Source organism: Hibiscus syriacus, unplaced genomic scaffold (assembly GCF_006381635.1).
Source record: "Hibiscus syriacus cultivar Baekdansim isolate YM2019G1 unplaced genomic scaffold, ASM638163v2 tig00113096_pilon, whole genome shotgun sequence".
Taxonomy (NCBI): Eukaryota; Viridiplantae; Streptophyta; class Magnoliopsida; order Malvales; family Malvaceae; genus Hibiscus; species Hibiscus syriacus.
Genome location: NW_024063440.1, coordinates 758,399 through 783,641, shown reverse-complemented (window position 1 = coordinate 783,641; position 25,243 = coordinate 758,399). Strand labels below are relative to the sequence as shown.

The 25,243-nt window shown below is 32.9% G+C and overlaps 2 protein-coding genes across 5 annotated transcripts; both read right to left on the bottom strand.

Moving 5' to 3' along the window:
* Window positions 1-12,112: 12,112 nt before the first annotated feature.
* Window positions 12,113-14,323, bottom strand: LOC120185270. 4 transcript variants are annotated; one of them, XM_039189537.1, is made up of 6 exons: window positions 14,076-14,323; window positions 13,943-13,986; window positions 13,478-13,697; window positions 12,765-13,065; window positions 12,604-12,681; window positions 12,113-12,425 (listed from the first exon to the last, which is right to left on the bottom strand). In XM_039189537.1, the coding sequence occupies exons 3-6, from the start codon at window positions 13,693-13,695 to the stop codon at window positions 12,348-12,350; spliced, it is 675 nt and encodes a 224-aa protein (XP_039045468.1). In that variant the 5' UTR covers window positions 13,696-13,697; window positions 13,943-13,986; window positions 14,076-14,323; the 3' UTR covers window positions 12,113-12,347. The 4 variants fall into 4 exon arrangements, with proteins under 4 accessions (XP_039045468.1, XP_039045467.1, XP_039045470.1 ...); XM_039189536.1 differs by lacking the exon at window positions 13,943-13,986; XM_039189539.1 differs by lacking the exons at window positions 13,943-13,986; window positions 14,076-14,323 and adding an exon at window positions 13,247-13,320 and having other exon boundaries at window positions 13,478-13,588.
* A 6,860-nt stretch (window positions 14,324-21,183) lies between these two features.
* LOC120185340 lies at window positions 21,184-22,367 on the bottom strand. Its single transcript, XM_039189586.1, has 2 exons — window positions 21,604-22,367; window positions 21,184-21,525 (listed from the first exon to the last, which is right to left on the bottom strand). Exons 1-2 carry the CDS (start codon window positions 22,300-22,302, stop codon window positions 21,409-21,411), a joined length of 816 nt encoding a protein of 271 aa, XP_039045517.1. The 5' UTR covers window positions 22,303-22,367; the 3' UTR covers window positions 21,184-21,408.
* Between the last annotated feature and the right edge of the window lie 2,876 nt (window positions 22,368-25,243).

The window sequence follows — 25,243 nt, the reverse complement described above, 5'->3', positions numbered from 1 at the left end:
GTCTCATATGTGTAATTAATGAAGTTCTACACTCGATCTGAATACGGTAAAAAGGTTCAGTAATTGATTATGGTTCAGATGACTTTTATAATAAATTAAGAGATTGTTAGAATTAAATTACAAGTTATGTGCTTAGTCATAAAGAAATCAACCTGGATCTGTAACTTATAATTTATTTCATCAAAGGTTAAATGTTAAAGGTATTTGGATGAGAAATTATGAGAATACTCCGGTAGGGTAAAATTATGAAAATACCCTTATGTTATAAAAAGATAAGATTGGAATATGGAAGTTTGATAAGAGGTTTTTACAGATATATTGATATGATAAAAATGTTGATTTGCATAAGAAATGTTAGTTTTATTTAGAAATTATTGATAACCGGTTTTAATCCTATGAGAGTTTGTGAAGGATACTAGAAGTTTGTTAAAAGAACCGTTTCAAGATCAGAGAGTGTTCAAGAAAGCAATTAATCATAGGATCTCTAAATTATATTATTTCGTTAAGAGCTAATATCGAAATTATCTGGTTAAGAAATTACGGAAATGGCCTTAAGAGGTAGAATAGTCTGAGTTGACTTTGAATGAGAAAATACTTAGGGGATTCGTACTTAACTCGATTAAGTACGGATTTAATTGTTAAGATCCTGACTTAGTGCAGGAAAATTTCTGATATTCTGTTTGTAAAATCTGAGAAGGCACTTGACCCAGAAATATCCGAGTTATGAGTAAATACCTGAAGAACAATTTGTCGGGGTTGTTTTGTTGTCAAAATTATTCGAAAGGACTGAAATAAATGATAAGATTGAATTTAATAGTAAGATCAGACGGAAGGAAATGATTAAAGTACACTGAATCTGTACAATGACCAAAATACTCCTGTAATAGAAATGACCCAAGAATACCACCAAGCTTAAGAATGATTGGATATCCTCGAGCTCTGAAATGAATGGAATAAAACTGAACACCAAAATTACCAAAATACCCTTATGGCCTATATTAAGTAAATGTCTTGGATTAATTAAGGAATCCAAATAAGCATAGGTGTTCGACTACCTTTAAAAGTTATGGAACAAAACTTAAGTGAGTAGATCAACCCTAAAACTATGTCAATACCTGAATGACATAGATATTATTGGAATATGTGTTCGTCTTTTCAAGTTTGGCTCGATGATAAATTTGGAAGTATTCAGCTCAACTCAACTCTAGATCATATTCAGTACTAAGAATTGGATATTTGTTCGACAAATCAACCACGAATACTGAACTGAATGAAAGTACAATATGTATCCAAAATTCAGAAAATGTCCGATTTACCTGGAAAATCCTGAAGTAACTAGAATGGACATGACTGCTAAATGAACTAGGTAACCTCAATGACTGAGGATTTAATAAGTGATTTGGATAAGTCTGGAAACTCTGATGAGTTTGCGTAGTGTACAATTACAATGGGTTATGAACAAATTAATCAAGTACGTCAGCATTTCATGATATTGTGGAAGCGTGGAAATGAAATAAAGACATTGGAAGATTTATTCAGCGATGATTCCGAAAATGGTCTATGGATAAGAATTTGTGGTATTAACGAGTAAATACCCTAGAAGGAAAATAAATTGACCAGACGACATAGATTGTTAAGGTTCTGAATCTTCGTTCTCAAGTTGTTCGATTATCCGATCAATTGACATGGATGTAAAGGATTCTGAATACCCTTCTGATTACGTACAGCTTCTGAAAACTGTCCGAATAAGATAATATCCTGATAATTCACATTCTGAATAACTGATGATTCTGTCAGTTAATGAACTCTTCCAATAGTGATTCTAAATTCCAACATTCCATCGACATACTGAAGAACTGTGTTTCCCTGCCTGATACAGTACCTCTAAATAATACATGTAAACTCTGGTGTGTTCCCTAACTACATGAATATTTTATCTGATTTCAAATTTGAATTCTGTTATGATACCTGGCCTAGATTCTGATTTGATATTGATATGGATTCTGATCTGATACATGACCTGGATTCTGATATGATACTTGAATTGAATTATGTTTTGATTTTTGATATATCCGTTTACGGACGGAACATGTTTTATGTGGGGTATTATTGGAGGAAGATTACTTGGAGGTTCCTCGGCTGTGTGCTCAGGGCCTTACTTACCGGTTCTTCGGTTGTGTGCTCAGGGCCTTACTGGACGTGACGGGGTTGTATGGTTCTGGGGAACCTACACATTTTGTTCGTGACGGATGGGGGTATATATATATATATATATATATTAAAAAGATCTGAAAAGTTACATGGTTTTTGGGAACACACTAGAAAACCTATTATGATCTCCTGAACTCAGTCATCCGAAATATTTCTCTGAACCGAAAGCTCATTGTTCGTCACCACCTGAAATATCAGTAGGATCTCTACTCAGTATAAAAATCTATAAATGTTCAGAAACAATAAGGAAATATATATTTATCTATATTTGCACGTTCATCAGCATCATCTGGTAGTTCTGTATTACTGAGCTTTCCAAAGCTCACTCTATTACTCACCTTTTCAGGTTAAAAGAATTGTACTAGTTCATCTATTGACTTCAGTAAGGGAGTTCTTCCGGCGTTGTTGCAGAGTATGGTACATGTGATTAGGGGGCATGTAATTGTATTTTGATTTATATACGAGTCTAGAAATCTGTTTTATTTTTAAATAGTGATAACTGATTTTATAAGTTACACATTTCAATAAAAGTTTTAAAATTTCTGTTATTTTTACAGTGGGTCGCTCCGGTGGCCCTAATGTGACTTCCCAGATCGGATCGGATCCTCCGCATCGCTCTGGGGGGTTACATGTAGTCTAATATCCCAAAATAGTATCTCAAGAGTTTGTATTCAAAACATTTCATAATTTGATACAAGGTCGAATGGTTCGAGAGGAGTTGGGTCGAGCTGTCGAACAGTCAAGAGATTCTCATGTACCTTCAAATAACAATATCTTAGTTCAATCATTAACCTTAATTTAATTATTCTTAAATAAAATAATTAAGTACATATGCATGCTTGGGTTTGACGGTCAATTTTGAGACTTTTGGGTTCAAATTTGACAAAACAGACTTCGAATTTAGACTCAAGACGTAGAAAAACATAAATTATGCCTTTTTGGAAAATTTGACTTTTTGGTCAAAGTCAACAGTGGTCAAAGCCAAAGTCAACTCTGATCAAAGTCAACGGTCAGTCAGTCAGTAAGTTGACTCTGTTTGATTTGACTCAACTGGGTTGACTCAACGAGTTGGCTCAGTGAGTTGACTCAACTCGACCCAGTTTGGTCTGACTGGACCGGTTCTAGAAGACCCTGGATCGGTAAAGGAGTCTCACGCACACTGTCAGCGTATGGCGGCGAGTGCGGTGACGGAGGTTGGTCGGTCGACGAGTACTCCAAGAGCATTCGAGCACTATTACTAAGCCATAACAACGCTCAAAATAAGCTAACATCACCGGAATCAAAAGAAAAAAGGACGAAACGCTTACCCTGACGGTGGAAAAACAAAATCAGCGACGTCGACGTGACCCCCAGTTGGGTTTTGAGCATACAGAGATGGGGAGTTCAGTGGTGGAGGCGGCGAGGCAAGCATGTGTCTAGATCGGTAATAATCGTCAAAAATAGTAGCACGATTCGGGGTTTTTTATCGCACGTTCGAGCTTCAATTCACGACGAACGACAATGTTACTTGGTGAGATTGTGCTTGTGTTTTGGTCGTCGGTTGATGATAAGTTAAATGGAGGTGTTGGTGGTCTTAATGGTGGCCAGACGGTGATGGATTCGGTGAAGGGAGGCGGTGATAGCTAGGGATTGAGGTTGGGAAATTTAGGGATTTGGGTTTTATAACACGAGCCTTAAGCATTAAAAAATTTAATAATAAAATATCTCAACAGTGCCCTAGCCTAAACGGCTAAGGCATGGGCGGTTATATCTAGGGATAGGGGTTCGAAACCCTTTAGCCACCTTATTTAAGGTTAAGTCTATGAACTTCCTATAGGTTCAAAACTATGTTACGAACTTCTGAAACATACAAACCTAAATTAACTAAATTAATTTTATAATTTTTATTTTTATTTTTAATTGGGGTTGTGACAATTCTTCCCTCTTAAAAGAAATTTCATCCTCGAAAGTTACCCGAAGCAAACATATGCATGAATTGAGTCTGTATTGATTCCTCTGTCTCTGGTGGCTTCTGCAAGGCCATAGTTACTCCACTGAACCTTTACCATCAGCTCCTCAGTACCCTCTCATCTCGATCCAAAATCTGAACAGACTCCTCATGAGAGGTTAAATTTGGCCTCAACTCAACATCCTCTAACTGAATAATGTGGCTAGGGTATGGATAATAGAGCCTCAAAATGGACACGTGAAAGACATCATGAATACGATGAAGCTGGGGAGGCAACTCGAGCTTATATACAACTGGTCTTACTCTCTTCAGGATACATTATGGCCCAATAAATCTTGGACTCAATTTACCTTTGCGCCCAAATCTCAACACTTTTTCCATGGAGATTCTTTTAAAAAAACATGATCTCCAACCTCAAACTCGATGTCTTTCCTTCTTTGGTGTCCTCAGACTCTCGCACTAACTCAGGTCCTAAAGTTTTTCTATCACACAATTCAGTCCAACAAATCGGGGTGCAACATCTACGCTTAAAAAGTGCCTCGTACAATGTCATACGAATGCTAGCTGGGTAGTTGTTATTGTAAGCAAACTCAGCCAAAGGCATAATGTTCTCCCAACTACCACGAAAATCAATCACACAACACTGCAACATATCCTTAAGAACCTGAATCATTCGCTCATATTGATCATCAGTTTGCGGGTAGAAAGATGTACTGAAATTTAGTCTAGTATCCAGAGCCTCATGCAGTTCTTTCCAGAATCTCAAAGTAAATCCCAAATCTCGATAAGAAATGATAGACAGCGGAACACCATGCAATCTGACGATCTCTTAGATATACAATCTAACCAGCTTTTCCAAAGAGTAATTTACCCACACATGAATAAAATGAGCTGAATTTTTAAATCTATCAACAATCACCCAGACAAACTCTTTTTTTCTTAAGAGTCAAAGACAGACTAGTAAAAAAAATCCATAGTAATATGCTCTCATTTCCATTCAAGAATCTTGATAGGTTGTAACAAACTCGACGGATGTTAGTGCTCTGCCTTAACTTGCTAATCAGTCAAACATCTAGCCACAAAATCTGAGATGTCATTCTTCATGCTAACCTAACGATACCTCTCTCTCAGATTCTGGTATATCTTATCTCCACTAGGGTGCATTAGCATAAGGGCTACCGTGAGCCTCACTGAGGATAGTCTGTCTCAATTCTGCATCATCAAGTACACAATATCGACCTTTAAAGCATAAAAATCCATCATAGTCAAAAGCATAATCTGATGTGGTACCTTGCTCAGTTTGCTCAAAGATGGGAAGCAAAGAGCTATCAAGAAGCTGTTTGGCCTTGATTGCCTCAGCCAAGGTTGGCTTAACCCACAATTCTGCTAATAGAATGATATCATCATATAACTTCATCCTGGAAAATAAAGCCCTTAGATCAACTATCGTCTTCCAGTTCAATGCATCCGCAACGACATTAACTTTACCCAAATGATAATCAATCTCATAATCATAATTCAAAAGCTCAAGCCAATGATGCTGCCTCAGATTAAGTTCCTTCTAGGTCAAAAGATACTTCAAAATCTTGTGATTAGTAAAAATGTAACACTTTTCTCTGTAGAGATAGTGTCTCTAGATATTTAAAGCAAAGATTACAACTGTCAGCTCCAAATCATGGGCCGAGTAATTGCACTCGCGATGTATAAATGACTACCCTCACGTCATGCATCAAAACACAACCAAGTCCAGAGTGTGAAGCATCACTATACACTATAAAATCCTTCTCAGGCTCAGGTTGAGTCAAAACTAAAGCTTAAGTCAAAGCTGCCTTCAATTTCTCAAAACTCTCTTGTTGTGCATCGCCCAAGTCAAACAAAACATTCTTCCTCAATAGTTTTTCAAAGGGGTGGAAATGATCGAGAAGCCCTAAAAATGTAGATAATACCTGTCTAAGCCCATGAAACTATGGATCTCAGAAACATTCTTGGTTTGTTTCCAACTCACAATGGCCTCAATTTTACTCGGATCCACTTGAATACCTCTCAGAGAAACAATATACCCAAGAAACAACACCTCCCAAAGCCAAAATTCACACTTGCTCAGATTAGCATACATACAATGGTCTCTTAGTGTCTGCAGAACAATCTTCAAATGCTCATCATGCTCTGCCTCAGTCCGGGAATAGACCAAAATATCATCAATTAAAACCACTACAAATTGATCTAAATAAGGTTGAAATACATGATTCATCAGATCTATAAAAGTTGTGTGAGCATTTGTTAGACCAAAAGTCATAACTAGAAACTCATAATGCCTATATCTAGTGCAGATGGCAGTCTTTGCAACATCTGACCCCTTTACTTTCAAATGATAGTACCCCAAGCAAAGATCAATCTTCGAAAATACAGTAGCTCCCTGCAATTGATCGAATAAGTCATCAATCCTAGGGAGTGGGTATTTATTCTTAAACTTAAACTTGTTCAACTTTCGGTAATCGATACATAGTCTAAGCCATCCATCATTCTTTTTCATGAACAAGATCGGAGTTCCTCAAGGTGAGGTAATATGTCTGTTGAAACCTCGATCAAGTAATTACTGGAAATGGACCTTCAACTCCTTAAGTTCCTTCAAGGCCATATGATATGGTGCTATAGAAACAAGTGCAGAACCGGGATAAGTTTCAATCTCAAACTCTACCTCTATATCCGGAGGTAACCCCGACAACTCCTCAAGAAAGATATCGGGAAACTCGCTAACTGTACGAATCTTCTCAACCTTTGATAAAGATCCTTTAGCGTTCAAGATACATAAAATGAAAGTTTCATACCCCTTTCGAATCATTCGATCAACAACCAAAGTCGATACTATATTAGAAATATAGCCTAACACTAAACAACTAGCACAATAATCTGACCATCATAAGTCTTCAGAGTAGCTCTCTTGTACTCGCAATTTAGATTGATCTGGTGTTCATTCAACCAATCCATCCCAGAATCAGATTGAACTCCACTAAAAGAACCTCCATAAGATCGACAAGGAAAATTTCACCTTGAACCTCCAGAGGAAAACGTCTGAATACCTTATTCACAACCACTGACTATCCTACTGGAGTCATAACAGTAACTTAACTCTCGGTGTCCTCTATTGAAATTTAAAGATCTTGGGATATCGAACTCGAAACATAAGAGTGGGTGGAGTCATTGTCTAATAATGCAAAGTATGGAACATAATAAATAGTAAATGTACCTATGATAACCTCTTTCTTGTCTATATCATCTAGAGTCTGGTGGCATACACAAGAGTTGGTTCTCTAGTCTCATATATTGATAGTCTTCTGTTTTGTTCAGAACATGCTCTACTGTCAGTTCTGAAAACAAATCCAGAAGTTTTCCCTTAACTACGACCTCTAGTTAGGGTCTGAACATATGCCTAAGAACTTGCAGGTGCTGGAGTGGATGTTTACTCTGTAAACACCGGATATGGATAATTCTTCAAAAAGTAACCAATATACCTACATAAAAAACAAGTGCCTGCCTTTTTTTGACACTCTCCTGTATGATAGTTTCCACAAAAGTCATAAACAGGAAAATGAAAAAACACGATTAATCACCTCGAGTAAGAGCTATGACGGAGGTGTTGTATGCCTAGAACTATAATGGCTCCTATGAGAAATAGCGATATGAGTCCTCTTCCTAAGGCGTACAGAAGACTTAGTCGGACCAAAGGACCTCCTAGATCGCTCTCGATCTACTTAGTTACTAACAGGAGTTGTGGCCTCAATCTTCTCAGCATCTTTTTCTCTGCCCACCAAAACATCAAATACCTCATCCTGATGGGTCATCACCTGTCTACGAAGTTCATGCCTGAGTCCCTAAGAAAACTTGCGACACCTACCCCTCTCAGTAGGTACCACACTAGAGTCATAATTCATCAGCTTCAGTAATTCTATCTTATACTCGAAAATTGTCATATATCATTGAACCAAATCCTGAAATTGCTATCGTCACTCAGCCAAATAGCGCTCTCTAAGGAAATGATTCTTGAAGTGCTCCTTGAAGAAGTCCCACGTCAGACAGTTGACGGGGACACTACTCACTACTTACTCGCACCAAGTATGGGTGTTCTTGTCAAGCATCGAGACAGCTCCTAAATACCTCTTCGATGAATCCAATCCCAACAGATCCATACATCTCTCTGTATCGTAGAGCTAGTCCTTAACTTCTGTAGGAACTCCTCCAGTTGGACCTCCACAAGTCATGACCCCATGGACGATCAGGGTCTGAGTAATCGAAACTTTAGGTGAAGCACTGGCTACTCTAACCGCACCCTAAATCAAATGAAGAAACTATCTACCGAGATTCTCATCTAGTACCACACTCCTAGGATCAGAACCAGACAATGGCGCTCCCCTGATAGGTGTTGTCATATCAATTCCAGGAGTAGGGGTGAATCTACATTAGAATCATTTATAAAGTCAATAAACCTAGCAGTTCAACCTCGCCCGCGGCCAAGCCGACGACCTTGTTTAATGCTCATAGGGAGGATCCCAGGCTCACTACGCAAGAGTCAAACTTGGGGTTATATTTGATACTGGAGTACCGAACACAATTAAACTTGTAAAAATAGGTGACATTGCCTTACAGAAAATTGTAAAGCGTTTTCATAATAATGTTTTTATTTACGTATAACTAATTCACAATCTGGGGTTTAAAAACCAAAAACTCTGATACCAACTAAATGTAACCCCCTAGACACAGTCTATGCATTATGACCCGATCTAGCGAATTACAATAAAATTTTCAAAAATATTCATCGATAATTTAAATCCATATTACAAAATAACATCTTTAAAACATAGTAACAACAATAAAATCTAAACAAGGAAAGATAAAATCTTAAGTAACTGAGTAAAATAAAATGTGTCATAATCTGAATCGCAATAAATCTAACATCAGTAGAAAAAGCAATATTAATAGTTATAAAAATAAATATTTTAAATATAAGCACATGTCATTGTAAATGAAGGCATTTCATAAAATAAAAACATTACAACAAAATATACTGTAATAATGTGTCGATCCTTTAAGTGTCAGGTCCGGGGTGCCTATCCAAAAGTATCTGAAAGGGGAAAAGTATAAAAAGGTTAGCTAAGGAGCTCAGTATGTCCCAATAGTTCAAATAAAAAATTGTATTTAAGTATTCAAAAAATGATTTAATAACGTAATATAAAGTAATCAGTGAGATTTTATAGTTTAAAATTCATATATACCCTCCTACCGTACACCGAAATACAGTTTCCTAGAATTGCATCCATAATGACTTACCATATACCTATTGGATATAAGAGCCAACCTAAGGGAACACCTTGGGTAGTACCCTAACCGAAACATAGGATCCCACCTGGGGTAGTACCCCCAAGCCATAAGGTCTTGCCCAGTGCACAAAGCAGAGGAGCCACCCTAAGGGACTACCTTAGAGTCCATAAGGTTTTACTCTAGTCCTAGTGGGCCTAGGTGCCCACCCTAGGGTCACGTTAGGTCCATAAGGATTTACCAGCTTGATCAGAGCTGCACCTTAAAGACTCCAGGTAACATCCCAGAAGTATTCCAATAAAGTAATGTATAAGGTATCAATAAAGACACTAAATTTAAAATTCAAAAAATAATCATTTCCTAGTAAAACAAGTTACCAGAGAGAAGATATCAGACAAACATATTTATAATCGTAAAACAGGAATCCATAAATCAAGATTTAAAATCAGATAATTCATTCAAAATTTACAACAAGTAGAACAATAATATAAAAACAACCATATAACACATTAGGAACACATCTAGCAAAAAGAATCAGTCAGTAATCTACTGAACACCTACCTCGCCACGCTCTGCAGCAGTGCTCAAACCTAATTCATAGTAAACTAAGTTAATATCAGAATAATATTTTAATTTGAATTTTTCTTAGGGTTTATAGATCATACGAGTAATCACTGGCTCACGAAGTCGAACGGATCAAGAGGAGTTGGGTCGAGCTATCGAACTGTCAGGAGAGTCTCATGTACCTTCAAATAACAATATATTAGTTCAGTCATTAACCTTACTTTAATTATTCTTAAATAAAATAATCAAGTACATATGCATGCTCAGGTTTGACGGTCAATTTAGAGGCTTTCGAGTTCAAATTTGACAAAACGGATTTAACATTCAGACTCAGGATATCGAAAAACATAAAATATTCATTTTTGGAAAATTTGGCAATTTTGGAAAATTTGACTTTTTTGTCAATGTCAAAGTCAACGATGGTCAAAGTCAAAGTCCACTTCGATCAAAGTCAACGGTCAAGTCAACAGTCAATCAAAGTCAACGAGTTGACTCTATTCGAGTTAACTCAGCGAGTTGGCTCAACTCGACCCAGTTTGGTCTGACTGGACCGGTTCCAAAAGACCCCTGGACTGACAGAGGAGCCCCACGCGCATTATCAACGAGTAGTGACGACGAAGGTCCAATTGGTCGACCGAACACTCTGGGACCATCCAAACACCATTACTAAGCCATAACAACGCTCAAAATAAGCTAAAATCACCTGAATGAAAAGCAAAAAGGTTAAAATTTTTACCCCGATAGCGAACAAACGATGTCGACATGACCCATCGGTTGGGTTTTGAGCGTAAGGAGGTGGGGAGTTCAGTGGTGGCGGCGGTGAGGCAAGCGGGTGTCTAGATCGGTAGTAATCGTTGAAAATAGAGGTGTGATTTGGGGTTTTTGTCATATGTTCGAGCGTCGATTTGCGTCGAACGACGACGTTACTCGGTGCGATAATGCTCGGGTTGTGGTCGCCGGTCGACGATAAGTCGAATGGTGGTGGTGGTGCGCTTAATAGTGGTAGGATGGTGATGGGTTCGACGAAGAGAGAAGGCGACAACTAGGGATTAAGGTTGGGAAATTTGGGGATTTAGGTGTTATAACACGAGCCTTAAGCCTTAAAAAAATTAATAATAACTCACAGCAGTGTCCTAACCTAAACGACTAAGGCATATTCGACCATATGTGGGTATAGGGGTTCAAAACCCTTTAGCCATCTAATTCTTATTTTATTTTTTTCTCTACCAAAAAAAAGGAGAAATTAAGTTCCTAAACTCACTACAGATTCAAAATCGAGCTACAACTTTTGAAACTTACAATTTAATCCATAAATTAACTAAATTAATTATTTATATTTTATTTATATTTTTATTTTAAATTGGGGTTGTGACATGAGGAGTTTGAAAGAGAGTTAGAAACGGTTGATAGGGAAAAGTTTGCACAAACCATGAGAAAAAAAGAATGAAAAGAGGGGAAGTTTGGGTTTTAACCTAGACTAATGGGTAATTAAACCATTATCGCTACACTATTGAGAACTCGTGAAAAGGCATAAAAACTTTGAGCTTTGCAACTTAATCCCGACTTTAGGGGTGTGACATTTTAAAACAGATTTTTCAAAATTATATATATATATATATATAATTTTTTATATGCATATGTATTTTAAAAATGAATGTCACAAGAAGTATTTTTATTGGGTGTATTTTTTATATGCATATATACTTGTTCGATATTTTTAAGAATTCAATCATGTAAATTTATTTTTAAATTTATGTTAATATTTAAATTTGACTTCATAATTTAATTTAATATAATTTTTTAATTAAATATCTAAACTTGACTTATTTTCTTAAATTCATACTTTAATTTTTTATTCGAATAGAATTATTTTAAATTTAGATCTATTTAAGTTAGACAAATAACTGTAACTTTCAAATGTAAAAATTCATAAATATCAAATTAAACCAACAAACCAAATTCAAATATTAATTTGAACTAAAAAAATCAATTTTAAGTACTTAGTTGGAAAAAAAATTAAAGTAAAAAAATTCATAAATCAAATTAAACATTTAAGCCAAATTAAAGGTACCAAAATGCAGTAAAAAAATGGAGTGGTGAAGAAGTACAATTGTTTTCATTCATAAAAATGTAGATTTCAACTTCTATACACCAGCAAGCAAGAGACTGTTTAAACTTTTCTATATTTTCTCTCTCAAATTTCTTAACGACACCATTAACAGTAACTGCAAAAATACTTCAAAAAAATCAGAGTTGAATAGGCTCCTGCTGCTGCAGCCATGGATGTATGGCATATAGTCTTCAATCTGAATCACTTTCCACACTCCGCATGGCCTTCAATCCCCTTGGCCTCTGCATTAAAAAGTGTGAAGATAACTACATGTGCATCCTGCACAACATATCGAAAAACTATAAAAATAACTTTTTTTAATAGTCTTGAATGATTACAAATGATCCAATAATCTTTCTTAGCCATTGACAATGATACACAAATGCTCAAACCCGAGAACTCTAGGATAGTTATATTGTGGTCAATTAAAAGAAAGAAAGCAAAACCATATGTTTACCTTCTTAGAACTCTTCTTTTCCCTAACTTCATATCTTTCTTGGCACATATCAGTCAACCATGCCCCAGTGCTCACCAGCTGCCAAAACTCACCACAAAAACATTGTCAAAAACACTGATAGATAGGTATTTCAGATTACCAAGCAATTGGATTATACTTACAAGTAAGCTCCTTTGGATGATTTTGGCTCTCTTTTTAGGCCTTTGAGGGGGTTTACACCCTTTCATTGCCATGAAATCCTCCTCTTTTTCTTTGCTTGACAAAGTGATATACAGCTTTGGCCACACTATCCTTCCTTTTTTATCTTCTCCATTATTGATGCTATCCACTGTAATCTTCCCATTCTCATCCACCAATCCCACTGCTGATGATCCCTTTGTTGCGTAGTACCTGTCTTCCTTCTCGGCTGACGACAACACTTTCCGATGATCACTTGATCGGAGTATAGCTGATTCTGAATTCCTACAAACCACAAGTACAAGAAAAGAGGACTTCAGTTTCACATTTTTACCAGTTTGCTTATTTTCATTACAATGGTTTTACATGGGAAATTTCTCAACACCATGTTTGGCAGTCACAGAACTAAAATTAAATAGACCAAACGAATCTCAGCAGCCAAACAGGGGATAACCAGGTGCATAACCTCATTTAGTCATTTTCTCGGAAAATCCTTGGGCACTGGCAGATGGTTTATTGGGAAAACCCCATATCCAACAGCTTCTCAGAAATCAGAGAAAAGGGTTAAATCAAAAAATTCCAAGAAAGAAAAAAGCTTGAAAACAAAGAAAATCTCATTTTATTTTTCCCAAACCATCAAAACGAGCCATGAAAATTCATGTTTTTTATTCTAAAAAAAAAGCATTGATCTTCATACCTAGTGAGACGATGAGTGTATTGAGAAAATGGGGAGGATTCTTTATCTAAGAGACGAGAAGTGATTCTTCTACGAATTATAGTATTGGATTTAAGAGAGATCTTCTGAGGGTGGTCTTTAACTCTCACACATCTTAGCCTCTTTCTATTCCCCCACTGTAAGAACACCTCTGGTTCTATTGTTTTGCATGCTCTTTGGCTCCTCTCTTCTTTCTCCATCTCTGCCATTAAAAACAAATGAAAAAAAATCAACTGTCTTACCCCAAAAAATCTCAACGTTGAATAGAAAGAATAAAATTCAAAAGACCCGAAATCGGATTTTGTTGAAGAAAGTGGAATTGTGGAAATAATACAACTTTTTTCTTTTGGGAAGACCAATTTGGGTGATTCATGCTGTGAAAATCAAAGTGATGATGAAATAAAGCCTGGGTATTTGCAGTTTTTTAAGAGGAATCAGTTGCGTGACCTTAAGATCTAAGAAAATACACTACAATCTTCCCTCAAAAGAACCTAAAACTCCAAGGAAAATAATAAATCAATTACCAAGTAAGAAAAAAGAAGCTTAGGGGGGAAATCAGCAAAAGAAGAAGAAATCATACAGTGAAATACTGTCATCCCCGAGAAAAACAAAAATTTGGTTGTCTTCCTCTACTGTTCGCCTAAATTATTACTGCAATTTCTCTGTTACTGCTTTCTCAATTGAATTTGAGAAGGGCCTTCCTCTGTTGTTGGTGTTTTCTATTTCAATCTCTTTCAACTTTTTTTTTTTTTGTTAGTGAATTCTGGTTTCTGAGGAAATTTTGGAGATGAGATGAAGCAAAAACAAAGAGGATATGGTGTTCGTATATCGAGTGGGTTGGTTGGCGAGGTGGGTGCCATTACTTCCATTTTAATGGATCCTTCGGCTAAATTTTTAGAAAGGCCTTCAGTTGGGCTTAAATATATTACATATGGCCTTCATGTTAATTCAAAATATATTTTCTAGACAAAAAATCAAAGAGGTTTTACTCATGGACGTAAACGAGTTGAGAAGATATCAAGTATTATTAAATTTGATTTGAATTAAAAAAGTTTAAATATAAACTTGAATTGAATCAAAAAATTAAAATATGAGCTCAACTAAATTTGAAAGCTCACAAGTTTAAAATTATCAAGCTCGACTCAAACTTTTAAAAATTGAAGCTCGAACTCGAACTCAAACATAAACATTAAGTACATGAAAATCTTATATTACACTTAAATATATATATATATATATATATAAATGTTAATATTATTAATAAATTTAATTTCAAAATTAAAAATTTAATATATTATTTTTTTGAGTTGTTCATAAACTTTTTGAGTTAAATATCAAGTAGCTCACTTTGACTCATTAAAAACTCGAATCGAATTCAAATTTAAGTTAAATCTATTCAATTTGAGTGTTAACTGAATTTTAACTAAATAGAACTCAAATAACTGGTGAATTTTTAATATGACACATGTAACATAATTGATCACTTAATTTTATGTTATACTTTGTGATAATATTGTACATTAAACATACATGTCCACAATTATAGATTCTAATACAACAATTTGCATATAAATCCGCCTTCATGCCGCCCATCACTGCTTGTCTCAATCTCCTTTGTCTTCATTTTCCTTTGTTTATGAAAAAAAATCATAATTTCATAAACATTATTAAAATGATAGCAAAATTTCTTTAAAACATTTTAAAAACTTAATAAATAAAAATATATAACATTATCATCATCTTAAGACTTGTAAAATTAATTTTTTTATCCTAAAATATGCTAAATAATAACTGAACTTACAAAAACAAATTAAACCTGTCTTCAGAATTCAATCAACTATATTTAAAAATGGCAAACTACATGATTGATCAATTTCATTAAATATTTGTACACTTTTGCTCACTAAATTCAAAAAAATATAAGTTTCAATCATTTATATTATCGTTTTATTAAGATTTGGTCACTGAAACGTTACCTGTCATTAGTTTTATGACGTGTCACGTTAGTAAAAATATTTAATTTTTATTTAAATCATTGAATTTTAGATAAAATACTAATCATGGGCCTTTTTGTAAACCCAACATAGTTTAGAGACAAAATATCAATTTATCCATTTTTTTAATATGTATTCTTCCCCAATCCTATGTTTCACTTGCGACACACACCTCCATTGCTGTATATTTCTCCGTCGCCGGTCAGACGAAAATGGAGCAAGAAACTCCGACAAACCGATCTCAAGCACAACCCTAATTTACTACGCTTTTATCGTTTTAGATGTCATGCTCTAATTGGTCATTGTTGCAATAGTAATCTTGTGCTGCTTGTTTCGACTATTTTGTAGTTAAAGTTTAGGATTTTTGCTCTCTTTTTTACTTTACCCTAAACCCTATAAAAAGGTTGTTGCGTCATTTGAAAAGGATTTTAAGCTTCTTTAGTGCTTAAAAGCTGACAGCACACCTGTTTTCTATGAGTTTTACGACTTATATTGCTGGATTGAAACTATCTTGTGACATTTGTATGTAGATTATGCAATTAAAAATGTGTTGTTTTAATTTCGACCTTCAACAATGCGTCTATATCCCCTTCAGTGCAACCTACTTTTCTCTTAAATGTTTGTTATTGCTACCCTTTTACTTTCGGTCCATTCAACCTCGGCTGCTTTTAGTTGCAGTTACTACCTGATTGTGGTTGTTCGAAGTTTGAAATAACACCATTTTCTAACTCAAGTGCGTAAAACATGATTGTCGCTTGAGATCGATTTGCCGGAGCTTCTTGCTTCATATCCGTCAGGTGACCGGTGACGGAGAAGATAAACATCAATGGAGGTGTGCGGCGCAAGCTAAAGATAGGGTTGAGGGAGAAAACATATTAAAAAAATGAATAAAGTGGTATTTTATCCTTAAACAATTTTGGGTTTGCAGAAAAATTACATCATTTTACTAATGTGGCACATCATCAAACTAACGATTAGTAACTAAATCTTAATAAAACGATAATTTAAGTGACCGAACTTATATTTTTTTAATTTAGTGAGTAAAGGTGTACAAATATAAGTTACCAATCCTGTAGTTTACCCTAAAAAGTTAAACTTGTTTTCAGAATTTAATCGGCTCTATTAAAAAATTTAGGGCAAAATACATAAATGGTACTTCGATTATTAGTATTGTTATTTTGAGTCCTTCAACTATTAAAAATTATATAATGAAGTTTAAATTGTTCGGAAAGTGATATCACAGTCATGAAGTTTAAATTGTTCGGAAAGTGATATCACAGTCATGAAGTTTAAATTTCAAATTTGAATACCTCCAATTGTTTTGTAAGTAAGATACTAATTTATTGGTAAACAAAAACTTGATTGATTCTCTTCCGTTCCTTTTTCCTACATTGTTCTCGTGTATTCCTTTTTCTAATCTATTTTTCAGTTTTCCAATCATGTTTTTAAGGTTTTTTTATAAAGAAAATAAAGCATTATTCCACAATTCGCAATGGGATCACGTCGGTTGATTTCATATTTTCATTAAGCCACTCAAATATGCAGTAGCAGTGAATTTCAAGCGAACCACAACAATTCCCCTTTTTTAATAAACTGAAATTACTTTTTTTAATAGAATATAATTAGCTTGCTTGAGAATAATCAATATGCTTGTTATTTTTGTCTTTAACTTTACCAAAGTCGAATTAAATCAAGTTTATGTGAATTTAATTTTCCTCTATTATATTATATTTGCTAAAATGTTCTTCTTAATTTTATAGTTGTTTTTAATATTTTTAATTATATATTTTAATGATAATTTATATATAAATTTTAATTTTATAACTTTTATTTTTTATAACACTTTATAATATTTATTTATTTAAATTTTATAAAAAAAAATTAGTGAAATCGAATTCAAGAGACATTTAGAGTTTAAGATAATTAGATGTAAACATATAAAATAAAATTTATACATGATAGACGAGTTCATGTTTATATAAATAAAAATAAATTCGAGGTAAAATATAATAATATATTTTTAAATTTTTAGTAATTTAATATTTTTATATTTATTTTTTTTTTGAATATTTTTATATTTTAAATTTAAAATAATTTTATTTTTTCTAAAAAAATCGAATAAGCTCTTGAACTTTTTAAAAAGAGTCAATTTGACCCTCGAACTCGACCAAATAAATCAATTTAGTTTATCTGCCACATCATCAACCACGTCACCAATCACTATGGACTGTCACATCAATATTGTTAACTGTCACGTCAACACCATAATGATAAAAGACGGAAACAGTTGGTCAAAAGGCCATATTGAATTTGTTTTCTAAGTTTAAGGGTCCATTGGGTGCAAAAAAAAAAAATACAAATGTCACATTGATTTTTTCTAAAAAAAAGTACGATGATCTCACGTACCCTTTTTGCTTAAGCATCATGAAATATTTTCTATGATAAATTTAGTTGATATAAAATGTATAGTGACCAAAATAGATGTTAAATGTGACTTTTTACATTAATGGTATAAGATTTTTTTAAAGACTAAGACGCTTATAAGATAATATATGTTTATAGTCTTTTTTTAGTCATTTACAACACACAGACGTAGTTGCTCCAACCTAGAATCTCAAAAAGAAATGTCACTCTTTAACTACTAAGGTCATTCAATAAATTCAACTTTAAAATTTCCTTTAAATTTTAAATGAATAAAGATCGATAAAATCTTAAGGAGTAAATTTTACGAGTTGAGATGATATGGTTTTGTTATTTGATGAATAAAAATGACTCTTGAAGTGGGCTAGTGATTTAGACATCAAATATGAGTTTAACAATAAAGATCCTCTTTTTATGGTCAATTGAACTTAATATTCACTCGACTAAGTCCAAATTTTGTATGAAGAATCTAATTATGTTTATTAATTTTTGTCTTTCCAAGATTACAAGTGAGGATTATAGGTTCCAGATTCGAACACTAAAGACTATAAAAATATAAAAAAAAAATTTATCAAATAGTTGAAAATCTTTAAAACATATATTATATTATAATTACTCAAGATTAATAAAAAAAATGTAACTCTCCTCAAAATCTTAACGTAAGCAAGGAGAGCAACGAGTTAAAGTGGTCCATGAATGGCGGCATTACAAAATACCAGTAATCAAATTCTGAACAACATTATTTGACCAAGATGAATGTTTGTTTGTCATCAAATTGATTTGACAAACCGGAGCTCATTAAAACAAAAACCAAATTTGCATCTTCTGGATATTTTGGAACATTATTCAACTGTCAAGGCCTACACACGGCAGCCCAACTCACCCACAACTTGCAATGATTCTCGGTACCCAACACATCCTTCCAACAAACCCAATCACATCCTTCAATTTCAATGTAAACCCATATCAACCCATTTTTTATAGAATAAATTACCTATTTAGTCATCTAATTATTATAGTGGTTTTATTTTGGTCACTCGATTATTCATTTCAAATCATACCTCAAGTTATGTTTTAGTCTATTTCGATCATCTGTCGTTAAAAAATTAACAATGATATTGATGTATCACCATAAGATAATACAATATCATCATTAAAAAAATAAAAGAAAATCAAACCGACATTTATATTTTCCAACAATAGATAACCCAAACGAAACTAAAACATAGTTTTAAGTATGATTTAACAAATAATTGAACGATTAAAATAAAAGTATAAAAATAGTTGGGTGACTAAATACGGAGTTTACCCTTGTTTTATAAAACTTTCATAAATGACTCAATAACTCTTATATGTTTTTCAACCGCAAGTAATTAAAATGAAATTAAAACATCATTTTAAATATATTTTAAAAAATAATTAAATGATTAAAATAAAAATATGAGAATAGGTGAGTGATTAAATAGTTAGTATACTTTTTATATATAAAACTTTCAGAAATGGTGGACAAATTGTTCTGAGGTGTGACATGACTCAATAACGCTTATCTGTTTGGGTGTGCATTCAATCAATCATTTTCATTGTGTGTTAAAATATCTTCATATGATTTAAATGGACATAAAATTCATTTGACAGCTAATTGGGTGGATTCTAAGTTTGATCCATTTTGATTAAAAACTCACCCAGGGCACTTATTTTAATAGGAAAAGGAACTGTCTTCTGTTGTGAAATTGAAACTAATAAAAAATATTCAATGAATTGTGGATAAGTGTTCTTCAATTTCAAAGACCTGCTTATTGTTTGATTTTGTGTAGGATCCCACCCCCAAAATAGGCAAAATGGCTGAGTAAATGGTGTGGGAAAAAAGAATTCTAAATGTAATCCAATTTGGGGGACTATTTCTCTATTTAAGGTGAATCGCACAGTACCAACCCAAAAATATTAGGTGCTCCACGGGTCTTCAAGTCAAATATTAAGACTCGAAGACTGTATGACGTCTTCAGGCTAATGGAGAAGAGCCCACGACTACATGACGTATTCAGACTAATGGAGAAGATCACAGGAGTAAACAACGTCTTTAAACCAATAAAAAACTTTAATTCAAGAAATAATATGATGGATGTTTTATATGAAAAAAAAAAAATTTTCCCACAACCTATATGAGCTAGGAAGCCCCCCAAAATGATACATGCCTTAATTAAATTATCTTTCAAATGAGTCACGGAGTTTTAAATTTTGACAGGGATAAGACAATATTTATTTTTCAAATTTTTTTAAAACTCTTTGGATTTAAATTTAAAATTTAATAAACAAAAGAATAATATTATAAAATCGTATCAGATAAGATATTATAAAAATATAATAGAAAAGAAGATTGGCTCGTATAAGAAACTGAAAAAGTATTTTCTCAATTATGATAATTATTATAATATTTATTGAAAAATGTTCAAATCATTTTATGACTTCTGAATTATATGATTTTTGATTTCCAGAATCTATGCTACTGGATTATATGTAATCCAGAAAAAAAAAACATTGTGTTTTCGTACATTTTTCTAAAGGTATCATGCGTCTTTTCAAAAACATCAAATAATCTGAATAATGTTTTATCGATATTATAACATTTATACTATTTAACAAATAATTTTTTGTTTAAACTGCTATCTAACAAATTTACCCATATCATCATTTTAATTTTTAAAATACAATCTTAAAATATTATATCACTATACGACCTTTTTTTATTTAAGTACTTATATCTGATTTAAGTACCTATATCTAAGCAAATTTACTATATTAACTTTTTTATTTAAAGATTTATGTTTAATTTATTAATCAATTATATTAAGTTAAAGTTTATAAAAAATTATTATAAAAATAATCTTTCCAATTTAATTTTTTCTATTCACAAACAACTCTTGATTTTACTCTAATGATTTTCTTGGTCAAATTAAAATGACTTTAATACATATCAGGAATCATAAAAAACATTAAATCTAAAGACCAAAAGTTATTTTTTTATATTTTAATAGTTGTAACAATTTCTATATTTTCAAATTATATATATATATATATATATATATTTGGGATAAAATAATTTTTAGTTTATAAATTACATGTTTTTTCTTTTTTAATTTTTTAAAGATATGATGTCGTAAAAAATATTCATTATTTATTAATTTTATTTTTCATAGTAAAGAAGGTGCAGCAATGGCAGAAACTATTCCAAGAGAACAACTCTTGCTAGATTTGCTGCCCTTGAGTATTTCCAACTGAGATCATATATAGTTTAGTAAGTGCAGAATTTGCAGACATTTCACTAACATCAACTCCCACAGTATAAAAAACTATACTTGCATTATGATCAGATGAAGATGCAATCAAGTGGCTAAACTAAACACAACAAAATATAGAGCTTTCAGGATTCATAATCCAAATAATATACCCTTGTTTTATGTACAAAACCAGACACTGATGAAGCCCCAGGAGACTTGGCTTTTAAATTCCATCATAGTAACCACCAAACGTTATGTGAGCCCTGGTGATTGGAACTCCTCTAACTGCAGAGATTGCTTCATTGAGTTTTGTTGATTGATGAACCACCTGTTTCATCCTCTGCAATCACAAAAGTTACTAAACAATGGGGCCAAATTTTGCTGTAATTTACAGATATTCCCTGTGAAATTTGATTACCTTTTCATCGGTGTAATGCTGAAACAGCAGTTTCTGGTTCAGTTGGTGTTGTTTCAGCCTCTGTTGAGCTCCGAATATGATGATACAAAAGGTAGCAGCAGCAACACCGAATGAACAAATAGCTCCGATGCCGGTCAAGCTCCATTTCCAGATCCCACCGGAGTTTTCTTCCCAGTCGGCTTCGTTGTTTTCGATCGAGTCCTTGAATTTTGGAGACCGCGTGTTCTGCAAAAACTCACCGTCGTCGTCGTCATCGAAATCAAACGTACCTGCTGCGTCGAGTTGAGGGATGGATCCTTTAGTAGTGGACCTGGTTGAGTCCATTTTGTTGGTCATGTCGACGGATTCATTGTTGTAACTCGGTTTCCTGAAAGAAACTTGTGTCTTCACTTCCCGATCGCCTTCAACCGATTCGATTCCGGCTTCTTTGATCTTCTCCAGGATCATCGACGGCGTGGAACTGAAATCGATGGGTACCCTTTTCGGATCATTAAGGATTCTGGGTTCCAGTTGAAATGGCAGCGGGACAACTTGTTTCGGTGGAGGATGGCTTTTGTCGAAATAATCGGTGAGTAGAACGAGATCGGACACTCGGTTCCCTCCATGGACTTGCTTCTTCTCGGAATCTTGATTGATTTTCAAGAATCTATCGTCGGGCAAGAAAACCCAGTCATCGATATCCATTTCCTGGTGAAGCATTTTTAGGATTGAATTATTGGATCCAAAAAAATGGGTCTTTTACATGTGGAATTTTTAGTAATGGAGTGAAAGATTAAGCCTTTAAATACAACAGTGATGAGCTTATCCTTGTAAGAGATGACAATGTAAGGGAGGCCCACCTACAGAATGCCTTCTCTTACAAGTTCAAGTACCAGTTTCATTAATATTTCCTTATTTTTTTAATTAATCACTAATATTATATTTATTAATCAATTAATCTAAATTAAATATTACAGAATTAAAAATAATATTTTCAATTCAATTTACCTCATTCACAAACATCAAAATTTAAACCCTTAAATTTTACTTCAAAAATCAAATGCCTCGTTCATTATATCAACTTATTGTTGATATACCATTACTTTCTTTAAATATGAATCCAGCAATCTCTGCTAAATCAGTACAAGTGTTGGACACTTTAACAAACACCTGGATATTAAAAAAAATTCATGTATATATATATAATATAAAATTAAGATAAACTTATATAGTAGTATAAAGAATAAATTTCATGTATATATATTAATTTAGTGTAGATTAATTACATGATAATAATATTTGTTTAAAACTGGAGGAGCTACTTTTGTTATTGTAGTATATTTAATTTATTATTTTTGACTTTATGATATTTTTATATCGATTTAACTCTCAAAGTTCTTTTGGAGTATCATTTGTCTTTAAAATCTGATTTTTTTGACTAACAGAATCATTAGTCTTTTACGTCTGTGTATTAAGACATTATATTAAAATATTTACTAAACATAATAAATAATTTTTTTTCTAAATTTTATTATTTATTTCAGTGAGATTAAGAGATTAAATTAAAATTTTGAGGATTTTTTTAATCGTTGTATTTAGTAAATATTTTATTATTTATATTTTAAATAAATGTCACGTCATCATTAAGATGCGTCAATAATATTGACTGATGTGAAATTACTAGCATCTACATGCGCTTAAGGCTAACAATTATGTATTTCAAAACAGACTTTTAGGACTAGGATGATGTTCCTAAACAACTTTGATGATTAAATTGATGCAAAAATATTATAAGAGTGAAAATGATAAATTGAATCTACTACAAGGATGAAAATAATCATCAAGTCTTCAAAAATATTTCTTAACTATTAATAACATATACATATTTTATAGACCCAATCGCTCGAAGTCAATTTTTTTAAAAAAACAACACTTTTTCTTCCATTAATCTTTCCCTCCTAACAAAGATACAAATAAAAAGGTTATTATTTTATATATAGATGTGTAAATATTATATATATATATATATATATATATATATATATATATATAAGTTGTAATTTTAAATTTTAAATGATAGAAATAATATTAAAACAGAAAATATAATTTGTATGTAATAAAAGATAATAGGGAGAAAAGGAAAAAAGAAGTGTGGGTTGCTTGTAGGAGTTTGCTTGGAATGAGAATGATTGGTAAGTTTTTGAAGGATGATACAAGTGTCCATGATCTGGTATCTTCTTTTATTTCATTGTTTTCCCTTTTATTCTAATTTCTCTACATTTATCTTTTAATTATTTTTAATAAGATAAATCTTAATTATCTTTTTAGATCATGATTTAAAATTAATGAATTTGTCATCTTCATAAATTAATTTTAATTTTTTCTCTGCTATTAAATTGGTGCGTTAAATCTGACATTAATTAATCCATTTTTGTATGTATTAGGGATGTGTTTTAATAATTCAAGAAATAACCCGTCATTTTCCATTTTTGTAAGTCGTTTTCCATGGAAAAGCAAACACGGCCTTCATAATACGTTGCAAATTGCAGTCCAAGAATTTATGCCGAAATAAATTTAGGAGCTGAAAATTGCCCCCAACCCACAACAACCTTCTCTATATAATCACCGGTTTTCTATTAATCTAAATCAGGTGGGGATGGCAACGGGACGGTTTCGGGTCGGGAATTGGTCTCCCATTTTCGTTTAAAAAATGTGTACATGTCCCCGTTTAAAAAATTACAGGGATTTAAAAGAGATTCACATCGGGTAAGCGAGGAAACCGTAGGGAAACGAGTATTCCCATTTAGCATAAACAGTTATTTAAACCAGTATCGAGCCGGATATATATATTTAAATTAAAAATATAAATATTATATAAATATTTTTTAATTTAAATTAAATTTATTATATATATATATATATATATATATATATATATATATATATATATATTATCGGGCCGGGTATCGGGCTGGGTATTCGGAGCAGAGATTACCAAACCCGTCTCCTTTTATCATCTCCGAACTCGACCCATTTAATTCGATTTTTGATTTTTCCCGACGGGATCGATTTTTTTGCCATCCCTAAAATGGGGTATTTCATAGACAAAAATGACTCCCCAACCTAATTTGTTTCATTTGTACTGATCTAATTATTTGACATTATTTAAGGGATTTAATATGTTATTCTACTAGATGAGCTGATTACACCTACCTTTACTTACAAGAAGAAAAGAATAAAAATTATCTACAAATTGGGTATTAGTGATTCTAAGCAGATTGAATATTAATATTGTCATAACCATTTTTTGTAAAATAATTAAATATTATTTTAAAAACGATTATGACTTTAATTTAGAAAAATTGGGGAATTTGGAATTAATTTGGAATAATTTGAATAGAGTCGCCATCGACCTTTAGGTTAGGCAGGTCGAATACCTAAAAACGTCTTTTAAAACAATCTTTAAAAATCATTTTTATAAGACAAAATTTGGTATGCGTCACCAAAGATTCGATTAAATGGATTCGGGAATCGGTTACGTGTAGGGAAAGATTAACACCCCACAACGCCCAAAAACTGGTACTGTGTCGCTTACACATTGTCGTAATGGTAGAAATTACAAATCGAATATAAAATTAAGATGTGATCCATTTATTGAAAT